Source organism: Salvelinus fontinalis, chromosome 19 (genome assembly GCF_029448725.1).
Source record: "Salvelinus fontinalis isolate EN_2023a chromosome 19, ASM2944872v1, whole genome shotgun sequence".
In the NCBI taxonomy this organism is placed as follows: domain Eukaryota; kingdom Metazoa; phylum Chordata; class Actinopteri; order Salmoniformes; family Salmonidae; genus Salvelinus; species Salvelinus fontinalis.
In genome coordinates, this window is record NC_074683.1 from 5,371,031 (window position 1) to 5,392,730 (window position 21,700).

General features: G+C 40.1%; 1 protein-coding gene across 1 annotated transcript; it reads left to right on the forward strand.

Moving 5' to 3' along the window:
* The first annotated feature begins 10,500 nt into the window (after positions 1 to 10,500).
* On the forward strand, positions 10,501 to 18,508 carry LOC129816250 (CD276 antigen homolog). The gene is made up of 5 exons (XM_055870496.1): positions 10,501 to 11,123; positions 14,049 to 14,441; positions 14,639 to 14,902; positions 15,137 to 15,247; positions 15,355 to 18,508. Exons 1-5 carry the CDS (start codon positions 11,084 to 11,086, stop codon positions 15,441 to 15,443), a joined length of 897 nt encoding a protein of 298 aa, XP_055726471.1. The 5' UTR covers positions 10,501 to 11,083; the 3' UTR covers positions 15,444 to 18,508.
* The last annotated feature ends 3,192 nt before the right edge of the window (positions 18,509 to 21,700 follow it).

Below are 21,700 nucleotides of genomic sequence, written 5' to 3' on the forward strand. Positions count from 1 at the left end.
TCTAGGAGACAGAAAGAGTCTCCATCCTGAGCGGTATGACGGCTGCATGGTCCCATGGTGTTTATACTTGCATACTATTGTTTGTACAGATGAACGTGGTACCTTTAGGCATTTGGAAATTGCTCCCAAGGATGAACCCAACTTGTGGAGGTGTACAATTTTTTTCTGAGGTCTTGGCTGATTTCTTTTGATTTTCCCATGATGTCAAGCAAAGAGGCACTGAGTTTGAAGGTAGGCCTTGAAATACTTCCACAGGCACACCTCCAATTGATTCAAATTATGTCACTTAGCCTATCAGAAGCTTCTAAAGCCATGACATAATTTTCTGGAATTTTCCAAACTGTTTAAAGGCACAGTCAACTTAGTGTATGTAAACCTCTGACCCACTGGAATTGTGATACAGTGAATTATAAGTGAAATAATCTGTAAACAATTGTTGGAAAAATTACTTGTGTCATGCACAAAGTAGATGTCCCAACCGACTTGCCAAAACTATAGTTTGTTCACAAGACATTTGTGGAGTGGTTGAAAAACAAGTTTTAATGACTCCAACCTAAGTGTATGTAAACTAAGTGGATGTTAATATACAGTTGAAGTCAGAAGTTTACATTCCCCTTAGCCACCTTAGCCAATTACATTTAGCAAAATAGATTTAAACTCAGTTTTTCACAATTCCTGGCATTTAATCCTAGTAAGAATTCCCTGTTTTAGGTCAGTTAGGATCAACACTTTATTTTAAGAATGTAAAATGTCAGAATATTAGTAGAGAGAATTATTTATTTCAGCCTTTATTGCTTTCATCTCATTCCCAGTGGGTCAGAAGTTCACATACACTCAATTAGTATTTGGTAGCATTGCATTTAAATTGTTGAACTTGGGCCAAACGTTTTGGGTAGCCTTCCACAAGCTTCCCACAATAAGTTGGGTGAATTTTGGCCCATTCCCCCCAACAGAGCTGGTGTAACTGAGTCAGGTTTGTAGGCCTCCTTGCTCGCAGACGCTTTTTCAGTTCTGCCCACAAATGTTCTATAGGATTGAGGTCAGGGCTTTGGGATGGACTCTCCAATACCTTGACTTTGTTGTCCTTAAGCCACGTTGTAAGTATGCTTGGGGTCATTGTCCATTTGGAAGACCCATTTGCGACCAAGCTTTAACTTCCTGACTGATGTCTTGAGATGTTGCTTCAACATATCCACATCATTTTACTCCCTCATGATGCCATCTATTTTGTGAAGTACAGTAGTCCCTCCTGCAGCAAAGCAGCCCCACAACATGATGCTGCCACCCCCGTGCTTCACAGTTGGGATGATGTTCTTCGGCTTGCAAGCATCCCCCCTTTTCCTCCAAACGTAACGATGCTCATTATGGCAAAAGAGTTCTATTTTTGTTTCATCAGACCAGAGGACATTTCTCCAAAAAGTACGATCTTTGTCCCCATGTGCAGTTGTAAACCCCAGTCTGGCTTTTTTTATGGCGGTTTTGTAGCAGTGGCTTCTTCCTTGCTGAGCGGCCTTTCAGATTATGTCGATATAGGACTCGTTTTACTGTGGATATAGATGCTTTTCTACCTGTTTCCTCCAACATCTTCACAAGGTCCTTTGCTTTTGTTCTGGGATTGATTTGCACTTATCGCACCAAAGAACGCGTCTCCTTTCTGAGCGGTATGATGGCTGCGTGGTCCCATGGTGTTTATTCTTGCCTACTTGTCACGGCTGTTGAAAGGAGAGGACCAAGGTGCAGCGTGGTGAGCGTACATGTTCTTTATTTAGACAAGATGCCGAACAAAACAATAACCACTACAAAACAAACCGTGAAGCTAAAGGCTATGTGCCCTAAACAAAGTAAACTTCCCACAAAGACAGGTGGAAAAAAGGGCTACCAAAGTATGGTTCTCAATCAGAGACAACGATAGACAGCTGCCTCTGATTGAGAACCACACCCAGCCAAACCCAAAGAAATAGACAACATAGAAATAAATAAACTAGAATGCCCACCCTAGTCACAGCCTGGCCTAACCAAAATAGAGAATAAAAGCCTCTCTATGGCCAGGGCATGACACTACTATTGTTTGTACAGACAAACGTGGTACCTTCAGGCATTTTGGAAATTGCTCCCAATGATGAACCAGACTTGTGGATGTCTACAATTTTTTTCTGAGGTCTTGGCTGATTTCTTTTGGTTTTCCCATGATGTCAAGCAAAGAGGCACTGAGTTTGAAGATAGGCCTTGAAATACATCCACAGGTACACCTCCAATTGACTCAAATGATGTCATTTAGCCTATTAGAAGCTTCTAAAGCCATGACATCATTTTCTGTAATTTTCCAAGCTGTTTAAAGGTACAGTCAACTTAGTGTATGTAATCTTCTGACTCACTGGAATTGTGTTACAGTAAATAAAAATGAAATAATCCGTCTGTAAACAATTGTTGGAAAAATTACTTGTGTCATGCACAAAGTACATGTCCTATCTGACTTGCCAAAATTATAGTTTGTTAACAAGACATTTATGGAGTGGTTGAAAAACTAGTTTTAATGACTCCAACCTAAGTGTATGTCAACTTCCGACTTCAAATGTATATAATTTATACGTCTAAATGGACGTAGCAACTTCATATTGCCCCTTTTAAGTTTATCAAAAGTGTGCAAGTTTGAGCATGTGTCCTTTAGGCCAATGGATTAAAAAAAAGTATCAGCATGAATTAGATTGAGCGGGTAGATGGGTAAAACAAAAAACAGACATTAAATAACCCTTTGAGCATGGTGAAGTAATTAATTACACTTTGGATGGTGTATCAATCCACCCAGTCACTACAAAGATACAGGCACCCTTCCTAGCAGTTACTGGACAGGGAGGGAACTGCTCAGGGATTTCACCCTGAGGCCAATGGTGACTTTAAAACAGTTACAGAGGTGAATGGCTGTGATGGGAGAACATTGAGGATGGATCAACAACACTGTAGTTACTCCACAATACTAACCTAATTGACAGAGCGAAAAGAAGGAAGCTTTTACAAAATAAAAATATTCCAAAACATGCATCCTGTTTGCAACAAGGCACTAAAGTAATATTGCAAAAACTGTGGCAAAGCAATACATTTTTTGTCCCGAATAGTTCCACGCTCTATGTTTTCAAGCATCATTAAGGACTAGGGAGTTTTTCAGGACACAAAATGTATGGAATGGAGCTACAGTACACACTAAAGCCTTATGAAAAATATAGTTTACTTCTTAAAGTTACTTTTTGAAAAAGTAGATCACTACATCCAAAATACTTTGTGATAAATTATCATATCTCTATCTGAAATGCCAGACTACACATTTCAAGAACAGATCACACTGTGGAGTCAGATGTTAAGAGAGGTCAAGGAACACATCACACTTGTCTTTAGCTCTATAGCTCAAATGAACAGTGAGCTATTGAAAATTAGACCTATCACAGGAGATATTCATGTGAAATCAGTTAAATGAAAAATTGCATTTCTAATGGGCGTACTATGGAGGAGGGAGGTTAGTGACCAAACATCAAGTGGTTTTAGATGTACAGATTTGAAGAATCTCAAAAAAATAAAGTAAATTAATGTAAAACTACAGAACTTTTTTGTTTACAGTGTAGTGAGCAGGGAACCACCAGCATGACTCAACCAACTCTATAAGCCAGAAGTATGAACGGAGAGGCAGGAAAGTCCCAGGCTTGTGTAGGTCTGTACTTGAATTTGCACTGCCCATATTAGTATTTTGGGGGGGAGTCTCCACCAAACTTGTCATCTCTGTTGGGCCAATGCATTACAGAGAAATTTCTCCAATGAGTACATTGACAAGAACATTTATAAAATTGTCTCCTGAAAATGTGGAGTTCAGTTTGAACTCTTGCCTTTTATGTTTGGAAAGTTCTTGCAGTAGTTTTATTAACATACCTGGAGGAGCAGACAGTCATGTGTTCGCTCCAAATTGTCAACGCCCATCAACCCAGTAAAAACACGCATTTATTGGCAACCAGATGTAACAAACAAAGTGTTGCATGTTCTTACTTATGGAAAAGTGTTTGACCACCCAGAACCTTCTTATAAAAACAGCCCACCCCCCTGTTCAAAACTGTTCAATTATTGTCTTTCTCTCTCTTTGAGTCAACTACTCACCACATTTTATACACTGCAGTGCTAATTAGCTGTAGCCTATGCTTTCAGTACTAGATTCATTCTCGGATCCTTTGATTGGGTGGACAAAACGTCAGTTCATGCTGCAAGAGCTCTGAAAGGCTAGAGGACGTCCTCCGGAAGTTGTCATAATTACTGTGTAATTCTATGGAAGGGGGTGAGAACCATGACCCTCCTAGGTTTTGTATTGAAGTCAATGTACCAAGAGGAGGACAAAAGCTAGATGTCCTCTGGCTACACCATGGTGCTACCCTACAGAGTGCTGCTGAGGCTACTGTAGACCCTCTTTGAAAAATAGTGTGTTTTAATCAGTGGCGGAAAAAGTAACCAATTGTCATACTTGAGTAAAAGTTAAAAGATACCTTAATAGAACATGACTCATGGAAAAGTGAGTCACGCAGTAAAACCTTACTTGAGTAAAATTTGTATTTATTTATTTATCCATTATTTTACCAGGTAAGTTGACTGAGAACACGTTCTCATTTGCAGCAACGACCTGGGGAATAGTTATAGGGGAGAGGAGGGGGATGAATGAGCCTATTGTAAACTGGGGATTATTAGGTGACTGTGATGGTTGAGGGCCAGATTGGGAATTTAAAAAGTTTTAAAAAAGTAAAAAAAAAAAAAAAAAGTCTAAAGGTATTTGGTTTTAAATATACTGAAGTATCAAAAGTAAAAGTTGAAATAATTTCAAATGTCTTACAGTTGGAGTCAGAAGTTTACACACACTTAGGTTGGAATAAAGGGGGGTAATTTGCACATAAGGGGGGTTTCTTAAGAGAAGCCAGCAGCCATTTAAGGGCTCGGTCTGAAAATGTGTTGTTTGGTTACTTCAATGAATGAGGTTTCTACAATCATATTCTTAAAAATCATATTCTTAAATACATCTACTTCCAAGTGTGTTGACATTATGGTACAATGTATTGGAAACCACAGGTAAATTAAACATAACCATATATATTTTATTTATATTTTATTCTCAATACAGCAAAATACAAATTATATTCAGGACAGACTCAGAAATCATATTAGTAACAAGTAATACTTCACAAGAGATTTTAAATGACATGTTAATCCAAGTTTGAATAACAAACTCATAAGAATACCTTTACTTAATATTGCATCCATAATACATCTGTTATCAATAGTTTAAAAACGAACCCAATTAAAACTACTGTACTTTGTATGCTGATGTGACAGTTAAAAACAAGTACAACATACTGTATAAACTTCTACAACTGCTTAAAATACAGAAATATCTCAAAAGACATTTCGGATCAATTTCAAAAGGGCTTTCTCAGGTGAAGTAGAAACTGAGACGGTTTTCTTATGATCAACTGTACATAACACACCAACATCCATCCATTCAATCCGATCAACAATATACATTGCATGGATTTAAATGTCTCCATATCAAATACAGAAAAGACAATATTAGCACTTGATCTAAAGACATCAATGATGATAATGCTTATGACAATGATAATGACAGATAGTGGTGAAGCAGGAGACAAGGCATATAATACAGTAACAAAAATGATTCATAAACATAGCACTGAGACTGCACTTGTGAAGGTGGTAAATTACCTTTTAATGGCGTCAGACCGAGGCTCTGCATCTGTCCTCGTGCTCCTAGACCTTAGTGCTGCTGTCACGTTCCTGACCTTATTTTCCCTTATTTTGTATTTATTTAGTATGGCCAGGGCGTGAGTGGGGGTGGGTTGTCTATGTTTGTTTTCTATGTTGGGCTTTTTGTGTTCGGCCTGGTATGATTCTCAATCAGAGGCAGCTGTCAATCGTTGTCCCTGATTGAGAATCATACTTAGGCAGCCTGGGTTTCACGTGTGTTTTGTGGGTGTTTGTCTTCCCTGTATGTAGTTGTGCCACACGGGACTGTTTGTCGGTTAGATTATCTTTTGTTATTTTGTTTCGTGTAGTGTTCAGTTTAATTGTGAATAAAACATGGACACTTTCCACTCTGCGTTTTGGTCCGATCCCTACACCTCCTCTTCTGACGAAGAGGAGAAAATCTGCTGTAACAGACCACCAAAGGACCAAGCAGAGTGGAAAAGGACAGCAGCAGCAGCAGCGGAGAAAAACCCAGAACTCCTGGACTTGGGAAGAGATCCTGGACGGCAAAGGACTCTGGGCTCAGCCAGGGGAATATCGCCGTTCCAAGGCAGAGTTGGAGGCAGCGAAGGCAGAGAGGTGCTGGTATGAGGAGGCAGCGCGGCGACGCGGTTGGGAGCCCGAGAGTCAGACCCAAAAAATGTATTGGGAGGGGGGGGGGGGCACAAGCGGAGTGTGGCAAATAAATATTTTATATACAATTTGTACATATTTGTATTTAAATAGAAACATGCAAGTTTTAAGTCTTTCTATTGAACGTCAGAACATTTCATTTTACCCTGGATTTATTCAAGTTATAACTTATTATACTTCATTGAAATATGGTATCAAACAACCCACACACTATCTTCCAAACACTTAAAATAATATTCAGTAAAAGCCAAACAAAGAGAGAAAAAAAATGGTTGACAAGCTAAAGTGGCAGAAAAACAAATACAAATGAGTGAAAGCTTTGTGAGAACTGTTAAAATGATTCTTATCATCTTTTGTACATCTGAATAGGATGGAACACAAGCCTTGCAGCTGTACTTAAAAGTTTACCAGTGTATGAAGACGTGGCTACATGAGCACACACACCCAGAGAACTATCTGAGAAAAGTGGCCTCCAGTTTAAGACATCCATGTTTGGTTACAAAAACAGATGTATACCAGTAAATCAGTGGACAAACATGAAGCATAAGCTAAAAGCATTGGACATTTGTGTCAAACAAAATAGGTTTTGGCCAACAATTAAAAAAGTGGTATTCCTGATTTCAAACTAAAAGCCAAAAAATGATTTACAAAAATGTTACTTAAAAAATCCTGCATAGGTTAAACATCTTCCTTTACTCTGAGTGCAAGAAGAAATAACAGTTTTCATTAAAACTTGTTTTTCAACCACTCCACACATTTCTTGTTAACAAACTATAGTTTTGGCAAGTCGGTTAGGACATTACTTTGTGCATGACACAAGTCATTTTTCGAACAATTGTTTACCGACAGATTATTTCACTTATAATTCACTGTATCACAATTTCAGTGGGTCAGAAGTTTGCATACACTAAGTTGACTGTGCCTTTAAACAGCTTGGAAAATTCCAGAAAATTGTGTCCTGGCTTTAGAAGCTTCTAATAGGCTAATGGACATCATTTGAGTCAATTGGAGGCCTACCTTCAAACTCGGTGCCTCTTTGCTTGACATCATGAGAAAATGAAAAGAAATCAGCCAAGACCTCAGAAAAAAGATTGTTGACCTCCACAAGCCTGGTTAATCCTTGGGAGCAATTTACAAACGCCTGAAGGTACCACATTCATCTGTACAAACAATAATACGCAAGTATAAACACCACAGGACCAGGCTATCATCATACCGCTCGGGAAGGAGACACATTCTGTCTCCTAGAGATGAATGTACTTTTGGTGTGAAAAGTGCAAATCAATCCCAGAACAGCAAATTACCTTGTGAAGATGCTGGAGGAAACAGGTACAAAAGTATCTATAGCCACAGTAAAAATAATCCTATATCGACATAACCTGAAAGGCCGCTCGGCAAGGAAGAAGCCACGGCTCCAAAACCGCCATAAAGAAGCCAGACTATGGTTTGCAACTGCACATAGGGACAAAGATTGTACTTTTTGGAGAAATGTCATCTCTGGTCTGATGAAACAAAAATAGAACTGTTTGGCCATAATGACCATCATTATGTTTGGAGGAAAAAGGGGGAAGCTTGCAAGCCGAAGAACACCATCCCAACCGTGAAGAACGGGGGTGGCAGCATCATATTGTGGGGGTGCTTTGCTGCAAGAGGGACTGGTGCACTTCACAAAATAGATGGCATCACGAGGTAGGAAAATTATGTGGAGATATTGAAGCAACATCTCAAGACATCAGTCAGGAAGTTAAAGCTTGGTCGCAAATGGGTCTTCCAAATGGACAATGACCCCAAGCATACTTCCAAAGTTAAGGCAAAATGGCTTAAGCGCAACAAAGTCAAGGTATTGGAGTGGCCATCCCAAAGCCCTGACCTCAATCCTATAGAACATTTGTGGGCAGAACTGAAAAAGTGTGTGCGAGCAAGGAGGCCTACAAACCTAACTCAGTTACACCAGCTCTGTCAGGAGGAATGGGTGAAAATTCACCCAACTTATTGTGGGAAGCTTGTGGAAGGCTACCTGAAACATTTGACCCAAGATCAACAATTTAAAGGCAATGCTACCAAATACTAATTGAGTGTATGTAAACTTAAAAGCTGAAATAAATCATTCTCTCTGCTATTATTCTGACATTTCACATTCTTAAAATAAAGTGGTGATCCTAACTGACCTAAGACAGGGAAGTTTTACTCTGATTAAATGTCAGGAATTGTGAAAAACTGAGTTTAAATGTATTTGGCTGAGGTGTATGTAAACTTCCGAAGCAGACTTGCCGTTTTCTTGTTTTTTAAATTTATGGATACATAGGGGCATGCTCCAACACTCAAACTGTTTAGTGAATCCGCCAGGTCAGAGGCAGTACGGATGACCAGGGATGTTATCTTGTGAATTAGACCATTTTCCTCTCCCGCTAAGCATTCAAAATGTAAAAAGTACTTTTGGGCGTCAGGGAAAATGTGTGGAGTAAATTCTTTAGGAATGTAGTGAAGTAAAAGTAGTCAAAAATGTAAATAGTAAAGTACAGATACCCCAAAAAATTACTTAAGTGGTACTTTCAAGTATTTTTACTAAGTGCTTTACACCACTGATTTTAATCAATTGTTTGGTGTCGTGATTATATTTAGAATAGTTTTATTTAAAAACAACTAACTTTTTTAATGTTTTACAATTTACATTTTTATGAAATTCACTGAGGAGGATGGTCCTCCCTTTCCTCCTCTGAGGAGCCTCCACTGGACAGGTCATATGATGAGGAAAACTACTGACCCTAGGTATTATTCTGCATATCCCTGTTGGCCAAACCCTCCCAAACCCGGACGACGCTGGGCCAATTGTGCGCCGCCCCATGGGCCTCCCGGTCACGGCCGGCTGTGACAGAGCCTGGGCTCGAACCCAGAATCTCTGGTGGCACAGCTAGCACTGCGATGCAGTGGCTTAGACCACTGCGCCACCCGGGAGGCCCTGATTGACTTCTAATGGTGAAAATGTTGAAGTAGAATATTATGATCATTTTGTTGCACATGATGTATATTTAGATATTGTTTTATATTTTCCTCAGAATGTATGTGTCTCGTGTGCTTTATCTTATTAATAAACCATTACATTTGTGAAGTTATTCAGATGTTACATACTTTGTTTTGCATCATTAAACCTCACACAATCTCCACTCAGCTGGTAATATTGCATACTGTGTGCTATGTGTAATTTAAGCAGTGTATTTGTTGGTGTGTACATACCATTGTGCTTTTCTATACATAGTTACAATAGTTGATGGAACACCATCAGTGAACAGTTGTAAAATATCTTTATGAAAGAAATCGACAAATCAATCTCTTAGATGGTAGTACTGCTATGAACACAAACAAGTCAGAAAGCATGCCATTTCGACACGAGATTTGTTTTGGGTTCAGGTTTGTTTCTACTGCTTATCCTCACTGTTTCACTTGGATTATATTTCTACACCACTTAGGACACATCAAAATAAACCACATCATAAGGTTTGGCTCAGAGTGAAAATTGAGAAGTGACTTACTGAACAGCAATTTGTACATAATCTCCTATAAACTGGTCCATTTACTGTAAGCATTGTGTGAACAGAATCTTGAACTGTTTGAGACTAGAAACATGCTTCTGATAACAGAAGGATTAGCATAGGCTTATTTTAGTTTCATTTATTTGCTCCAAGTGATAAAACAACAATACAGATAGAAACAAATAAAATGGTTTGTTAAAGAAGATAAATGGCATATACTATGTATCATATGTATCATACAGCCACAGGTGGATTTGGGAGCTATGCAATGAGTCATTGTATAAAGAGAAGTTAATCCGTCATGTATTAAGTGAGAGAGAGTGAGAGAAACACAGAGCGAGAGATGGGAGGAGATGGGGGGTGGAGAGAGAGATCTTATTTTTTGTCATTTCTCAGTTCTCTATTGTAATTAAGTAATTATCTGTGTGTCATTTTTTTTGTGCATTGACAGTTTTCATAAGCTTCAGGTGAGTAAGATAAAGAAATGTGTTTGAAGTAAGGAGGGGCGAGAGGAGCACAATTTGCTTTAGAGAAGCAACGATATGACTAACAAGCATTCTGATAGAAGATAACAGAAGGCAGGCCGTGAAAACATCAGGAGGGAGAGATAGCTCAGTGAAAGACATTTTGGTAAGGTGAACCTTGATGATCCCAGTGATCTGCATACTGTCGATTATGATAGTGATCTTCCTGATAGGAATGTGTGCCCTGCATGCAAGCAGAAGTCAAATATTTGCTGAGCAAAAATCTGCTGTGTACCGCTTCCTCATAACAACAACCTTGCGGAAATAGCCTGCGATAGAAACAGAACGTTTTGACTCAGCACACACAACTGGCACAGGTGCATGAAAGAGTGACAGGACAACGATAATGAGACATTGTGGTGAAATGCTACTACTAGTGTGTGTTTAAGTTGTTTGTACAGGAGGATTTTGTTAACATGGATTTGATGGAACGATTGACACCGGAAATGGATAAACATACCACAGTTAAGGAGGAGCCACACTGGAGGGACACCATGTTTCTCATTCAACTTTCCTCCCGCTTAGGAGCAGGTGGGGACACGGTAGACAGTAAGCTCCAAACTAAAAGGACTGTTTATTTGATTGTTTTTTCATCCATATATCCTGAGTGCAATGGCCAGACTAATACCTATTTGTATTTGGCTGTTATCTGGTAAGTTTTATTTTCTGTTGTGGCGTTGTAGATTTGCACATGATTGTGTCCCTCGTGGCTGTCCCTGAGCATTTTATCCACATGCCTTTACATTCAAATCCAACATACAACCAAATGCACACTTTATTATTTATTTTATTATTTATTTACAACACAGTGTCCCAAAATGTATTGAAATAAAAATAAAATAAATTGCTGTTTGGATAGGGCGTGGTTGTCTAATGCAAGGTGCTGCTACGTTAGTGCACCAAGTATTTGTAAGTAGGCTATGCTGGCAGGCTACTGACAATACTGTAATTATAATTGATTGGATTATTAAAGCGCTTTTCCAGACACACTTTTCTAATTTGAGGGAGGAAACCCACCTTGGTCACCCACCTTGGTGATGCCATGGCACACATTTTGAACCAGATAGCTCATCACATGCTATACATTAGGATAGGGGGTGTGGATTAATGGGAATAGCTTGAATCTTTAGAGCCAGACTGGTTATGATGTGATAAACCGATCTACTCTTGATGCAATAACATTTGAGATGCACTGTTAGGAAAATAGAAAGTAGATATTTCTAACCACAAACTTACGATGCTTGTTACTCAGTGTTTGTGATTATCTCTGTGTAAGCCCTCAATACATTTCTGAACATATGACAGCAAGAGTTTTGGAGGGGAGCAGTATTGCTCAGATTGGTCGCGGCCTGCCATTCCAAATTGGTTTTCTTTTGTAGTCCTGCTACAAATGGGGTACGGAAACAACTAGCTCCTATGAGCCTAGTTCACAAAACAACTTCCAAAACAACTTCCAAGCTCAAATGTTATTGCATGATGTTCATCCTATTTCTATAAGATTTCCCAAAATAACATACATTTGTAAAGGTCAGGAGCCTTTGCTAGGATTTCTCTTTATAGTTTTGAATGAGCATGCAGAGCAAAGACTTGGTTACGGCCTGCTAATGAAACAAAACGTCAGACAGTACATGAAGTAGTGGGGTGATTTTCAAACAGAGATAGTATGAGCTGCACAGAAGTGACTTGAATGTACTCTTCTTTCCCAATGCATTGTGTAAATTGAAGGCTACTGTAGCAGTATAAAAGCCACAGCCTGTAAAATGTTAAACTAATAATATACTACATGACCAAAAGTATGTGGACACCTGCTCGTCGAACATCTCATTCCAAAATCATGGGTATATGGAGTTGGTCCCCCCTTTGCTGCTATAACAGACTCCACTCTTCTGGTGAGGCTTTCCACTAGATGTTAGAACATTGCTGCACGGACTTCAAATCGAATCAAATGTTATTGGTCACATACACATGGTTAGCAGATGTTAATGCGAGTGTAGCGAAATGCTTGTGCTTCCAGTTCCGACGGTGCAGTAATATCTAACAAATATACTAACAAATTCACAACAACTACGTGATGCACACAAATGTAAAGGGAAGAATAAGAATATGTACATATAAATATATGGACGAGCAATGGCCGTGTGGCATAGGCAAGATGCAGTAGATGGTATAGAATACAGTATATATGAGATGAGTAATGTAGGATACGTAAACATTATTAAAGTGCCGTTATTTAAAGTGACTAGTGATACCTTTATTAAGTCAATTTATTTAAGTGGCCAGAGATTTGAGTCTGTATGTTGGCAGCAGCCTCTCTATGTTAGTGATGGCTGTTTAACAGTCTGATGGCCTTGAGATAGAGGTTGTCTCTTGGGCCCAGCTTTGATGCACTTGCTTCCATTCAGCCGCCAGAGCATTAGTGAGGTCGGACACTGAAGTTGGGCGATTAGGCCTGGCCCACAGCAGGCGTTCCAATTCATTCCAAAGGTGTTCGATGGGGTTGAGCTCAGGGCTCTGTGCAGGCCAGTCAAGTTCTTCCACACTGATCTCAACAAACAATTTCTGTTTGGACCTCGCTTTGTGCACGGTGGCATTGTTATGCTGAAACTGGAAAGGGCCTTCCCCAAACTGTTGCCACAAAGTTGGAAACACAGAATCGTCTAAAATGTCATTGTAGGCTGTAGTGTTAATATTTCCCTTCACTGGAACTAAGGGGCCTAGCCCAGACCATGAAAAACAGCCCCAGACCTCTATTCCTCCTTCACCAAACTTTACAGTTGGCACTATGCATTGGGGTGTGTAGCGTTCTCCTGGCATCCGCCAAACCCAGATTCGTCTTTCAGACTGCCAGGTGGTGAAGTGTGATTCATCACTCCAGAGAATGTGTTTCCAATGCTCCAGAGTCCAATGGTGGCGAGCTTTCCACCCCTCCAGCCAACGCTTGGCATTGCACATGGTGATCTTAGGCTTGTGTGAAGCTGCTGGGCCATGGAAACCCATTTCATGAAGCTCCCGACGAACAGTTATTGTGCAGAGTTTGCTTCCCGAGGCAGTTTGGAACTCGGTAGTGAGTGTTGCAACCGAGGACAGATGATTCACACTCGGCGGTCCTGTTCAGTGAGCTTGTGTGGCCTACCACTTCGCGGCTGAGCCGTTGTTGCTCCTAGACATTTTCCACTTTACAATAACAGCACTTACAGTTGACCGGGGAAGCTCTAGCAGGGCAGAAATTTGACAAACTGACTTGTTGGTAAGGTGGCCTCCTATGACCGTGCCACGTTCAATGTCACTGAGCTCTTCAGTACGGGCTATTCTACTGCCAATGTTTGCTATGGAGATTGCATTGCTGTGTGCTCAATTTTATACACCTGTCAGCAACGGGTGTTGCTAAAATAGCCGAATCCACTAATTTGAAGGTGTGTCCATATACTTTTGGCCATTTAGTATATATAGGCCCTACTAAGGTAACATACCCCTTTATTTTAAGAATATGATTAACATACAGTATCTTAAAGAGATTGGTACAACTGTCTTATGTTGTCATATAAAGTGCATGCTTTCCTGTTTTTTTCTTAAACAGTTGTAGACTCATCTCAGATGTCGAGCCATCCCATCATTGGGATTCTTGGAAAGTCCATCATGTTGCCTTGCAGCCTGAATTCATCTGCACCTGTTGTCCCAGCAAGACTCACACTATACTGGACAGCAAGACTCAAGCACCAGAAGGAGGACCAAGTGGTCTATGCTTTATACGACGGAAAAGAGAACAACGACCCCCAATTTCCATTCTACAAAAACAGGACGCAAATCTTCAAGGACCAGCTTTCTTCTGGGAATTTCTCCCTCTTGCTCAAAGATTTAAGGGTTAAAGATGACCTTACAACTTTCTTCCTCTTTTATCATCAAGAGGATGGAAATTACAACACACTTGACCAAAACAAAGAGATGTGCTTGACCACTGTAAAAGTAGCAAGTAAGACAGTTTTACATACAAAGAATGCCAGTAGTCAAAGGCACGTTTATCAATATTAAATTGTGTGTACAAGACAACGCCCATTGCCATTACGCATCAAATACCTATAAAACATAAATAACTGTACTTATCATGTATGATTTCCACTATTGTGACTTTGTCTAAGTGCTTTATCTTTGTCATGGCATGCTCTGCAGAAAGCTACCATAAACCCATTGTGACAGTGAACTATGAAGAATGGAAGGCAGAATGCACTTCTCAGGGAGGCTACCCTAAACCTAGACTGACCTGGACCAATCAGAACGACTTACTAGACCCCGAGGTTCCTCAGATTGATCAGGATGCAGGAAGTGGAACATTGAACATTTCCAGCACCGTGAACATCACAGACAATCAGACTGTGACGTGCTCCATCTTCAACCCGACTCTGAAAGAGACCTTGAACACCACAAGATCAACAGGTGAGTAGCCTAAAGTATTATGACAAGAAAGCATGTCAACGGATGGTCAATTACAAATAGATTACTGGAGATTAGCTCTGGTTATAGTAAAGCAGTAAATAGCTGACACTTAAAGCTATCTGGCTGTCATCTTACCCTTAGTGGCTGTCTATGTGCTAGTGACCCTAGTTGGTTGGAAGTATAGGAAACATTAGGGAAACACCTCTCTTTATCCTCTCCCTCCTCTCCCTACAGGCGTGGTTCATCCTTGGGAGCAGGGGGGCCTACTGAGCGGCATAAAAGCAGGGATTGGTGCTGTTGCTGTTGTTGTGATTGGGTCAGCACTGGTGTTCGTCTGCTGGAAAAGTGAGTCATGCACTTGTTATCTTTCATCACTGTTGAGTTTCATGTCACAGCGGAATCTCCTGAATGACTATGATGCCATTTAAGCAACTCTCTCTTTGTCACTCCAGAGAGCATGCAACAGAATGGTGCCGATACACAGGAGATGGGCCCACTACGACATTGCCTACTCCAATGTGTGCTTACTACAAAGTGTTAAACTGGTAATATTGATCAAATTTTGATCTATAGAATGTTTTTTTAATCAATGTTACCATTTGACACTTAACCCTTTAATACGTGTTGATCCCAGGATGTGACTGAACACAGTGTCACAGTGCTGTTAGGATCAAGGTCACTCAAGAATAGGGTTCTCTAGCTACTAAAATACCTTAATTTTGATTGATTATTTGTTAGTATAGTTGAAGTCAGAAGTTTACATACACTTAGGTTGGAGTCATTAAAACTTGTTTTTCAACCACTCCACAAATGTCTTGTTAACAAACTATAGTTTTGGCAAGTTGGTTAGGACATCTACTTTGTGCATGTCACAAGTCATTTTTCCAACAATTGTTTACAGACAGATTATTTCACTTATAATTCAATGTATCACAATTCCAGTGGGTCAGAGGTTTACATATACTAAGTTGACTGTGCCTTTAAACAGCTTGGAAAATTACAGATAATTATGCCATGGCTTTAGAAGCTTCAGAGGCTAATTGACATAATTTGAGTCAATTGGAGGTGTACATGTGGATGTATTTCAAGGCCTGCCTTCAAACTTAGTGCCTCTTTGCTTGACATCATGGGAAAATCAGAAGAAATCAGCCAAGAGCTCTGGCTGACCTCTGGTTCATCCTTGGGAGCAATTTCCAAACGCCTGAAGGTACAAACGTTTGTCTGTACAAACAATAGTACGCAAGTATAAGCACCATGGGACCACACAGCCTTCATACCACTCAGGAAGGAGACGCGTTCTGTCTCCTAGAGTGGAACGTACTTTGGTGTGAAAAGTGCAAATCAATCCCAGAACAACAGCAAATGACCTTGTGAAGATGCTGGAGGAAACAGGTACAAAAGTATCTATATCCACAGTAAAAAGAGTCCTATATCGACATAACCTGAAAGGCAGCTCATCAGAGAAGAAGCCACTGCTCCAAAACCGCCATAATGTAACGATTCTCGTCCTCTTCGTCTGAGGAGTCTGAAGATTCGGACCAATATGCAGCGTGGTAAGTGTTTGTCATATTTTTATAAAAAAACTGAACACTACACAAAATAACAACGAGGAGAAAACGAAACAGTTCTGTAAGGTGAACAGATACTAAACAGAAAATAAACACCCACCAACCCATAGTGGGAAAACAGGCTACCTAAGTATGATTCTCAATCAGAGACAACGATCAACACCTGCCTCTGATTGAGAACCATACTAGGCCAAACACATAGAAATAACACAACATAGAAAAATGAACATAGACTACCCACCCCAACTCACGCCCTGACCAAACTAACACAAAGACATAAAAAAGAAACTAAGGTCAGAACGTGACACATAAAAAAGCCAGACTACGGTTTGCAACTGCACATGGGGACAAAGATCATACTTTTTGGAGAAATGTCCTCTGGTCTGATGAAACAAAAATAGAACTGTTTGGCCATAATGACCATCATTATGTTTGGAGGAAAAAGGCTGGAGGCTTGCAAGCCAAAGAACACCATCCCAACCATGAAGCACGGGGGTGGCAGCATCATGTTGTGGGGCTGCTTTGCTGCAAGAGGGACTGGTGCACTTCACAAAATACATGGCATCATGAGGTAGGAAAATTATGTGGCTATATTGAAGCAACATCTCAAGACATCAGTCAGGAAGTTAAAGCTTGGTCGCAAATGGGTCTTCCAAATGGACAATGACCCCAAGCATACTTCCAAAGTTGTGGCAAAATGGCTTAAGTACAACAAAGTGGCCATCATAAAGCCCTGACCTCAATCCTATAGAAATTTTGTGGGCAGAACTGAAAAGCGTGTGTGAGCAAGGAGGCTTACAAACCTGACTCAGTTACACCAACTCTGTCAGGAGGAATGTGCCAAAATTCTTATTGTGGGAAGCTTGTGGAAGGCTACCCAAAACATTTGACCCAAGTAAAAAAAATTAAGGGCAATGCTACCAAATACTAATTGAGTGAATGTAAACTTCTGACCCACTGTGAATGTGACGTAAGAAATAAAGGCTGAAATAAAATATTCTCTCTACTATTATTCTGACATTTCACATTCTTAAAATAAAGTGGTGATCCTAACTGACCTAAGACAGGGACTTTTAACTAGGTTTAAAATGAAGAAATTGTGAAAAACGGAGTTTAAATGTATTTGGCTAAGGTGTATGTAAACTTCCGACTTCAACTGTAGGTACCTCATGTTCTGTTTTAAAAATCAAACACTTGATCTCAGTTGAAGCTGACGTTTATCTCAACGAGTAGCAACTCAAAATACAATGGAAATAGAAACACCAAATCACCTAGTATTTTTCTATCAAAAACATATAAACAAAATAGACTGTCCAATCGATGATACGAATCATGACTTCTATACTAAACAATTAGTGATGAACACAACACTTTAATATTCACCAACACCCAAATAGGCCTGTCAACATTATTGCAGTGTTCTATTAATTATGCTGTCATTTTCAATTGTTAGTTTCCTCTCAGTTTTTTCAGGGACACATTGAAAGCTCAGTACAGCCCCAATGCGACTGGTTAAGAATCACTGTGCCACTGTACCATAATGATGCTGTAGGGAGGAACACAGGCAGGGCTGGTCTTAAACACATCTGCTTTGGGTCCGCAAAGTATTAAGCCTGGTTGACAAAAAAAGTGCAATGATGCCAGTTGGTTTACCTTGGTTTAATAGATTTTTCTTTATTATTTTTATGATCCATGACAATGAAGGACTGAAAATGTTCTTTATGTTCTCTGTTACATTCCCATTCATATGCTTCAAATATTATTGTATTAAGGGGCTATTCTTGTGTTTTTTACTTAGCTTTCTGTACCGTGGTAATGGGTCAATTTTAGTTATGCCAGCAATTTTCATGATTGGCAGCTACACAGAATCTGATATGACTTGAAACTTAAATGACAATGACCTGAAACAAGACATTTTGAAATGTTGTACAATACTACTGTCAAGAGGTTCTTTGTGTTTCAACAGGAAGATTGCATGTTATGTTATTTTCTTTTTTACCTCATTGAGCTTTTAACTAATAAAAGATTCCTCTTGATATATTTGTTGTTGGTTGTATATTTTATTTGTTATTGGTTTTTCTGTAAAACACTAAAGAGCAATATCCCCATCATCAAAGACAGTTACGGCAGCAATATTGTGTCATTGGTCGTCTTGTATGTGCAGTGATATGAGTAGAAAATACAAGACAAATTTCTAATTTCTTTAGCCTCCTGAGGTTGAAGATGCTGTGTTGCGCCTTCTTCACCACACTGTGTGGGTGATCCATTTCAGTTTGTCAGTGATGTGTACGCCAAGGAACTTGAAGCTTTCCACCTTCTCCACTGCGGTCCCGTTGATGTAGATAGGGGGGTGCACCCTGCTGTTTCCTGAAGTTCACGATCATCTCCGTTGAGTGAGAGGTTGTTTGCCAGGCACCACACTCCCAGAGCCCTCACCTCCTCCCTGTAGGCTGTCTCGTCATCATTGGTAATCAAGCCTATTACTGTTGTGTCGTCTGCAAACTTGATGATTCAGTTGGAGGCGTGCTTGGCCACACAGTCATTGGTGAACAGGGAGTACAGGAGGGGGCTGAGCACGCACCCACTTCATGATGACAGAGCTGAGTGCTGTGGGGCGATAGTCATTTAGTTCAAATACCTTTGCCTTCTTGACTACAGGAACAATGATGACCATCTGGAAGCACGTGAGGACAGCACGTCAGACAGTACATGAAGTAGTGGGGTGATTTTCAAACTTCAAACAGAGATAGTATGAGCTGCACAGAAGTGACTTGAATGTACAGCAGACTGGGACTGGGATACGGAGAGATTGAATATGGTAGCCAGGTGGAAAGCAAGGCCAGCCGTAGAAAAATGCTTATTGAAATTATCATGGATTTATTGGTGGTGACAGTGTTTCCTAGCCTCAGTTCAGTGTGCAGCTGGGAGGAGGTGCTCTTATTCTCCATGGACTTTACAGTGTCCCAGAACTTTTTGGAGTATGTGCTACAGGAAGCAAATTTCTAAAGAACGGATTGTGGTTAAAAAAGCAGACAAAGGTGGCGCTACAGTTGTGTGGAGTAAAAACAAATATGTGACAGAAGCCTACCGTCAATTAGACAATGATGAATTCTACCAATCTCTTACCTTCAACCCTACAGAGGACCTAAAAACTGAATTGAAAGGGATCCTCACAGAAGCTAAGGAGAATGGCTACATTTCAGACAATGAGTTGAAATTTATTTTCAATGGCAGTCCACGTATGGCTTCTTTTTATCTTCTTCCAAAAGTCCACATGAATCTTGAAAACCCCCCCAGGCAGACCAGTCATTAGTGGTAATGAAAGTCTGACAGAACCCATCTCTAATCACATTGACTACTTTATTAAGCCTTTTCTGACGTCACTCCTGGGCTCTTCAAGATACCTTCAAGATACCACAGATGTGTTGAACAAAATCTCTATACACCACCATTAGATATGAACAAGGATCGGCAGCTATGCACTATTTCTTACCCGGCCTGAAACTTAGATAACTCCTACAGAATTCATTGTCTCACTGACTGAATTGACTCTTAATCATAACATCTTTATCTGTCAGGACTGTATTTTTAAACAGGTCAAAGGATGTGCCATGGCAGCTTCCTACAGCCCTTCCTACGCAGGTTTGTAGAAGGAAAATGACTTCATTTTGGATCCTTCTAATAACCATTTCTTTGACCGGATTATATGGTGGGGACGCTATATTGATGATGTTTGCCTGTTTTGATCCGGCTCAGAAGATGAACTTATTTCCTTCCACCAATACCTTAACAGCATTAACCCTAACATCAAACTAACTATGGAGTACAGCAAGGATACCATTCATTTTTTGGACCTCGACATCAGTAAAAATGACAAAGGTTGTTTGCACATATCAATCTTTAGGAAGCCTACAGACAGCTTTCACCCCAAAAGGCTAAAAGAGAACATTCCATATGGCCAATTCCAAAGAGTTCGTAGAATTTGCAATCAGGAAACAGACTACAGTGTCAAATCTGCTGAATTGGAGAATCGCTTCTTGAATCGGGGCTACAGAGTTCAGGTCCTGAAAGATGCAGGTATAAGGTGTCACGTCTGCTCCCGCTCTTCCCTTCCCCTGGCGTTTGAGGGAGCCAGATTACCCTGCATCACATGAGAACTTGTTGCGAAGGGGAGTGCCTCGTGATACATCAGAGAGAGTGTATTTTGTTACAAAATACAGCACTGAAGCAGAGAACATTAAAAAAGTCATTAAAAATAATTGGGGAATCATCCAAAGTGATATGCTACTTAGCCATGTCTTCTCTGAGCCACCAGTCATAAGCTTTAAGAGATGTCCTACCCTAAATGACAAATTAGTCCACAGCTATTTTCCTGGTTACTCTCAAAAAACTTGGCTTGACCACAAACCCAAGGGCTCTTTAAAATGTAACCAGTGCAACCATTGCAGAAATATTGCACAGAAAAAGTATTTTGTTGACACATCTTCTACAATTGAGTATTATGTCAAGCATTTCATTAACTGCAAAACCACTCCTGTCATCTATAGATTGGAATGTCCATAGTACAAGGTGTTCTGCAGTGAACAGACGAAGAGACACCTTCAAGACCGCTTAGCGGAACACAAGTACGCCATATGGGTAGGCAATGAAGACTACACCATGGCAAGGCACTACAAGTCCTTACACCATGGCAACCCTGCCTCCCTACAAGCTATGGGTATTGATCATATTCCAGCCTCTATTAGAAAAGGGGACCGTCTTAAACAATTAAACCAAAGGGAAAGATTTGGGATTTACAAACTACAGGCCAGTAAGTACCCTGGTTTAAATGAAGATATGGATTTACAAACTACAGGCCAGTAAGTACCCTGGTTTAAATGAAGATGTGGATTTACAAACTACAGGCCAGTAAGTACCCTGGTTTAAATGGAGATATGGATTTCTCACCCTTCCTGTAGGGTCATGATGGGTCCATTTGCTGTCATCTAGTGGACATTTTGCTCAATTGCCCTCAGCTATGTTTAGACTGTTGTTGTTCATGTTTTGCTGTGTTCGAGTGTACTATGGAATATATTGCTTTCTTATTCTTGACACTTCTCCCAGTCATATTTAAGGTTAGAACTACCTTTCTAGGCGTTCTGATACTTCTAGCTTGGAGTTGCATTTTTTGATAACATAGCTACAGTATTTCATTTTTTTACGTGTATAGTATTGCTTACTAGGTGTGTCC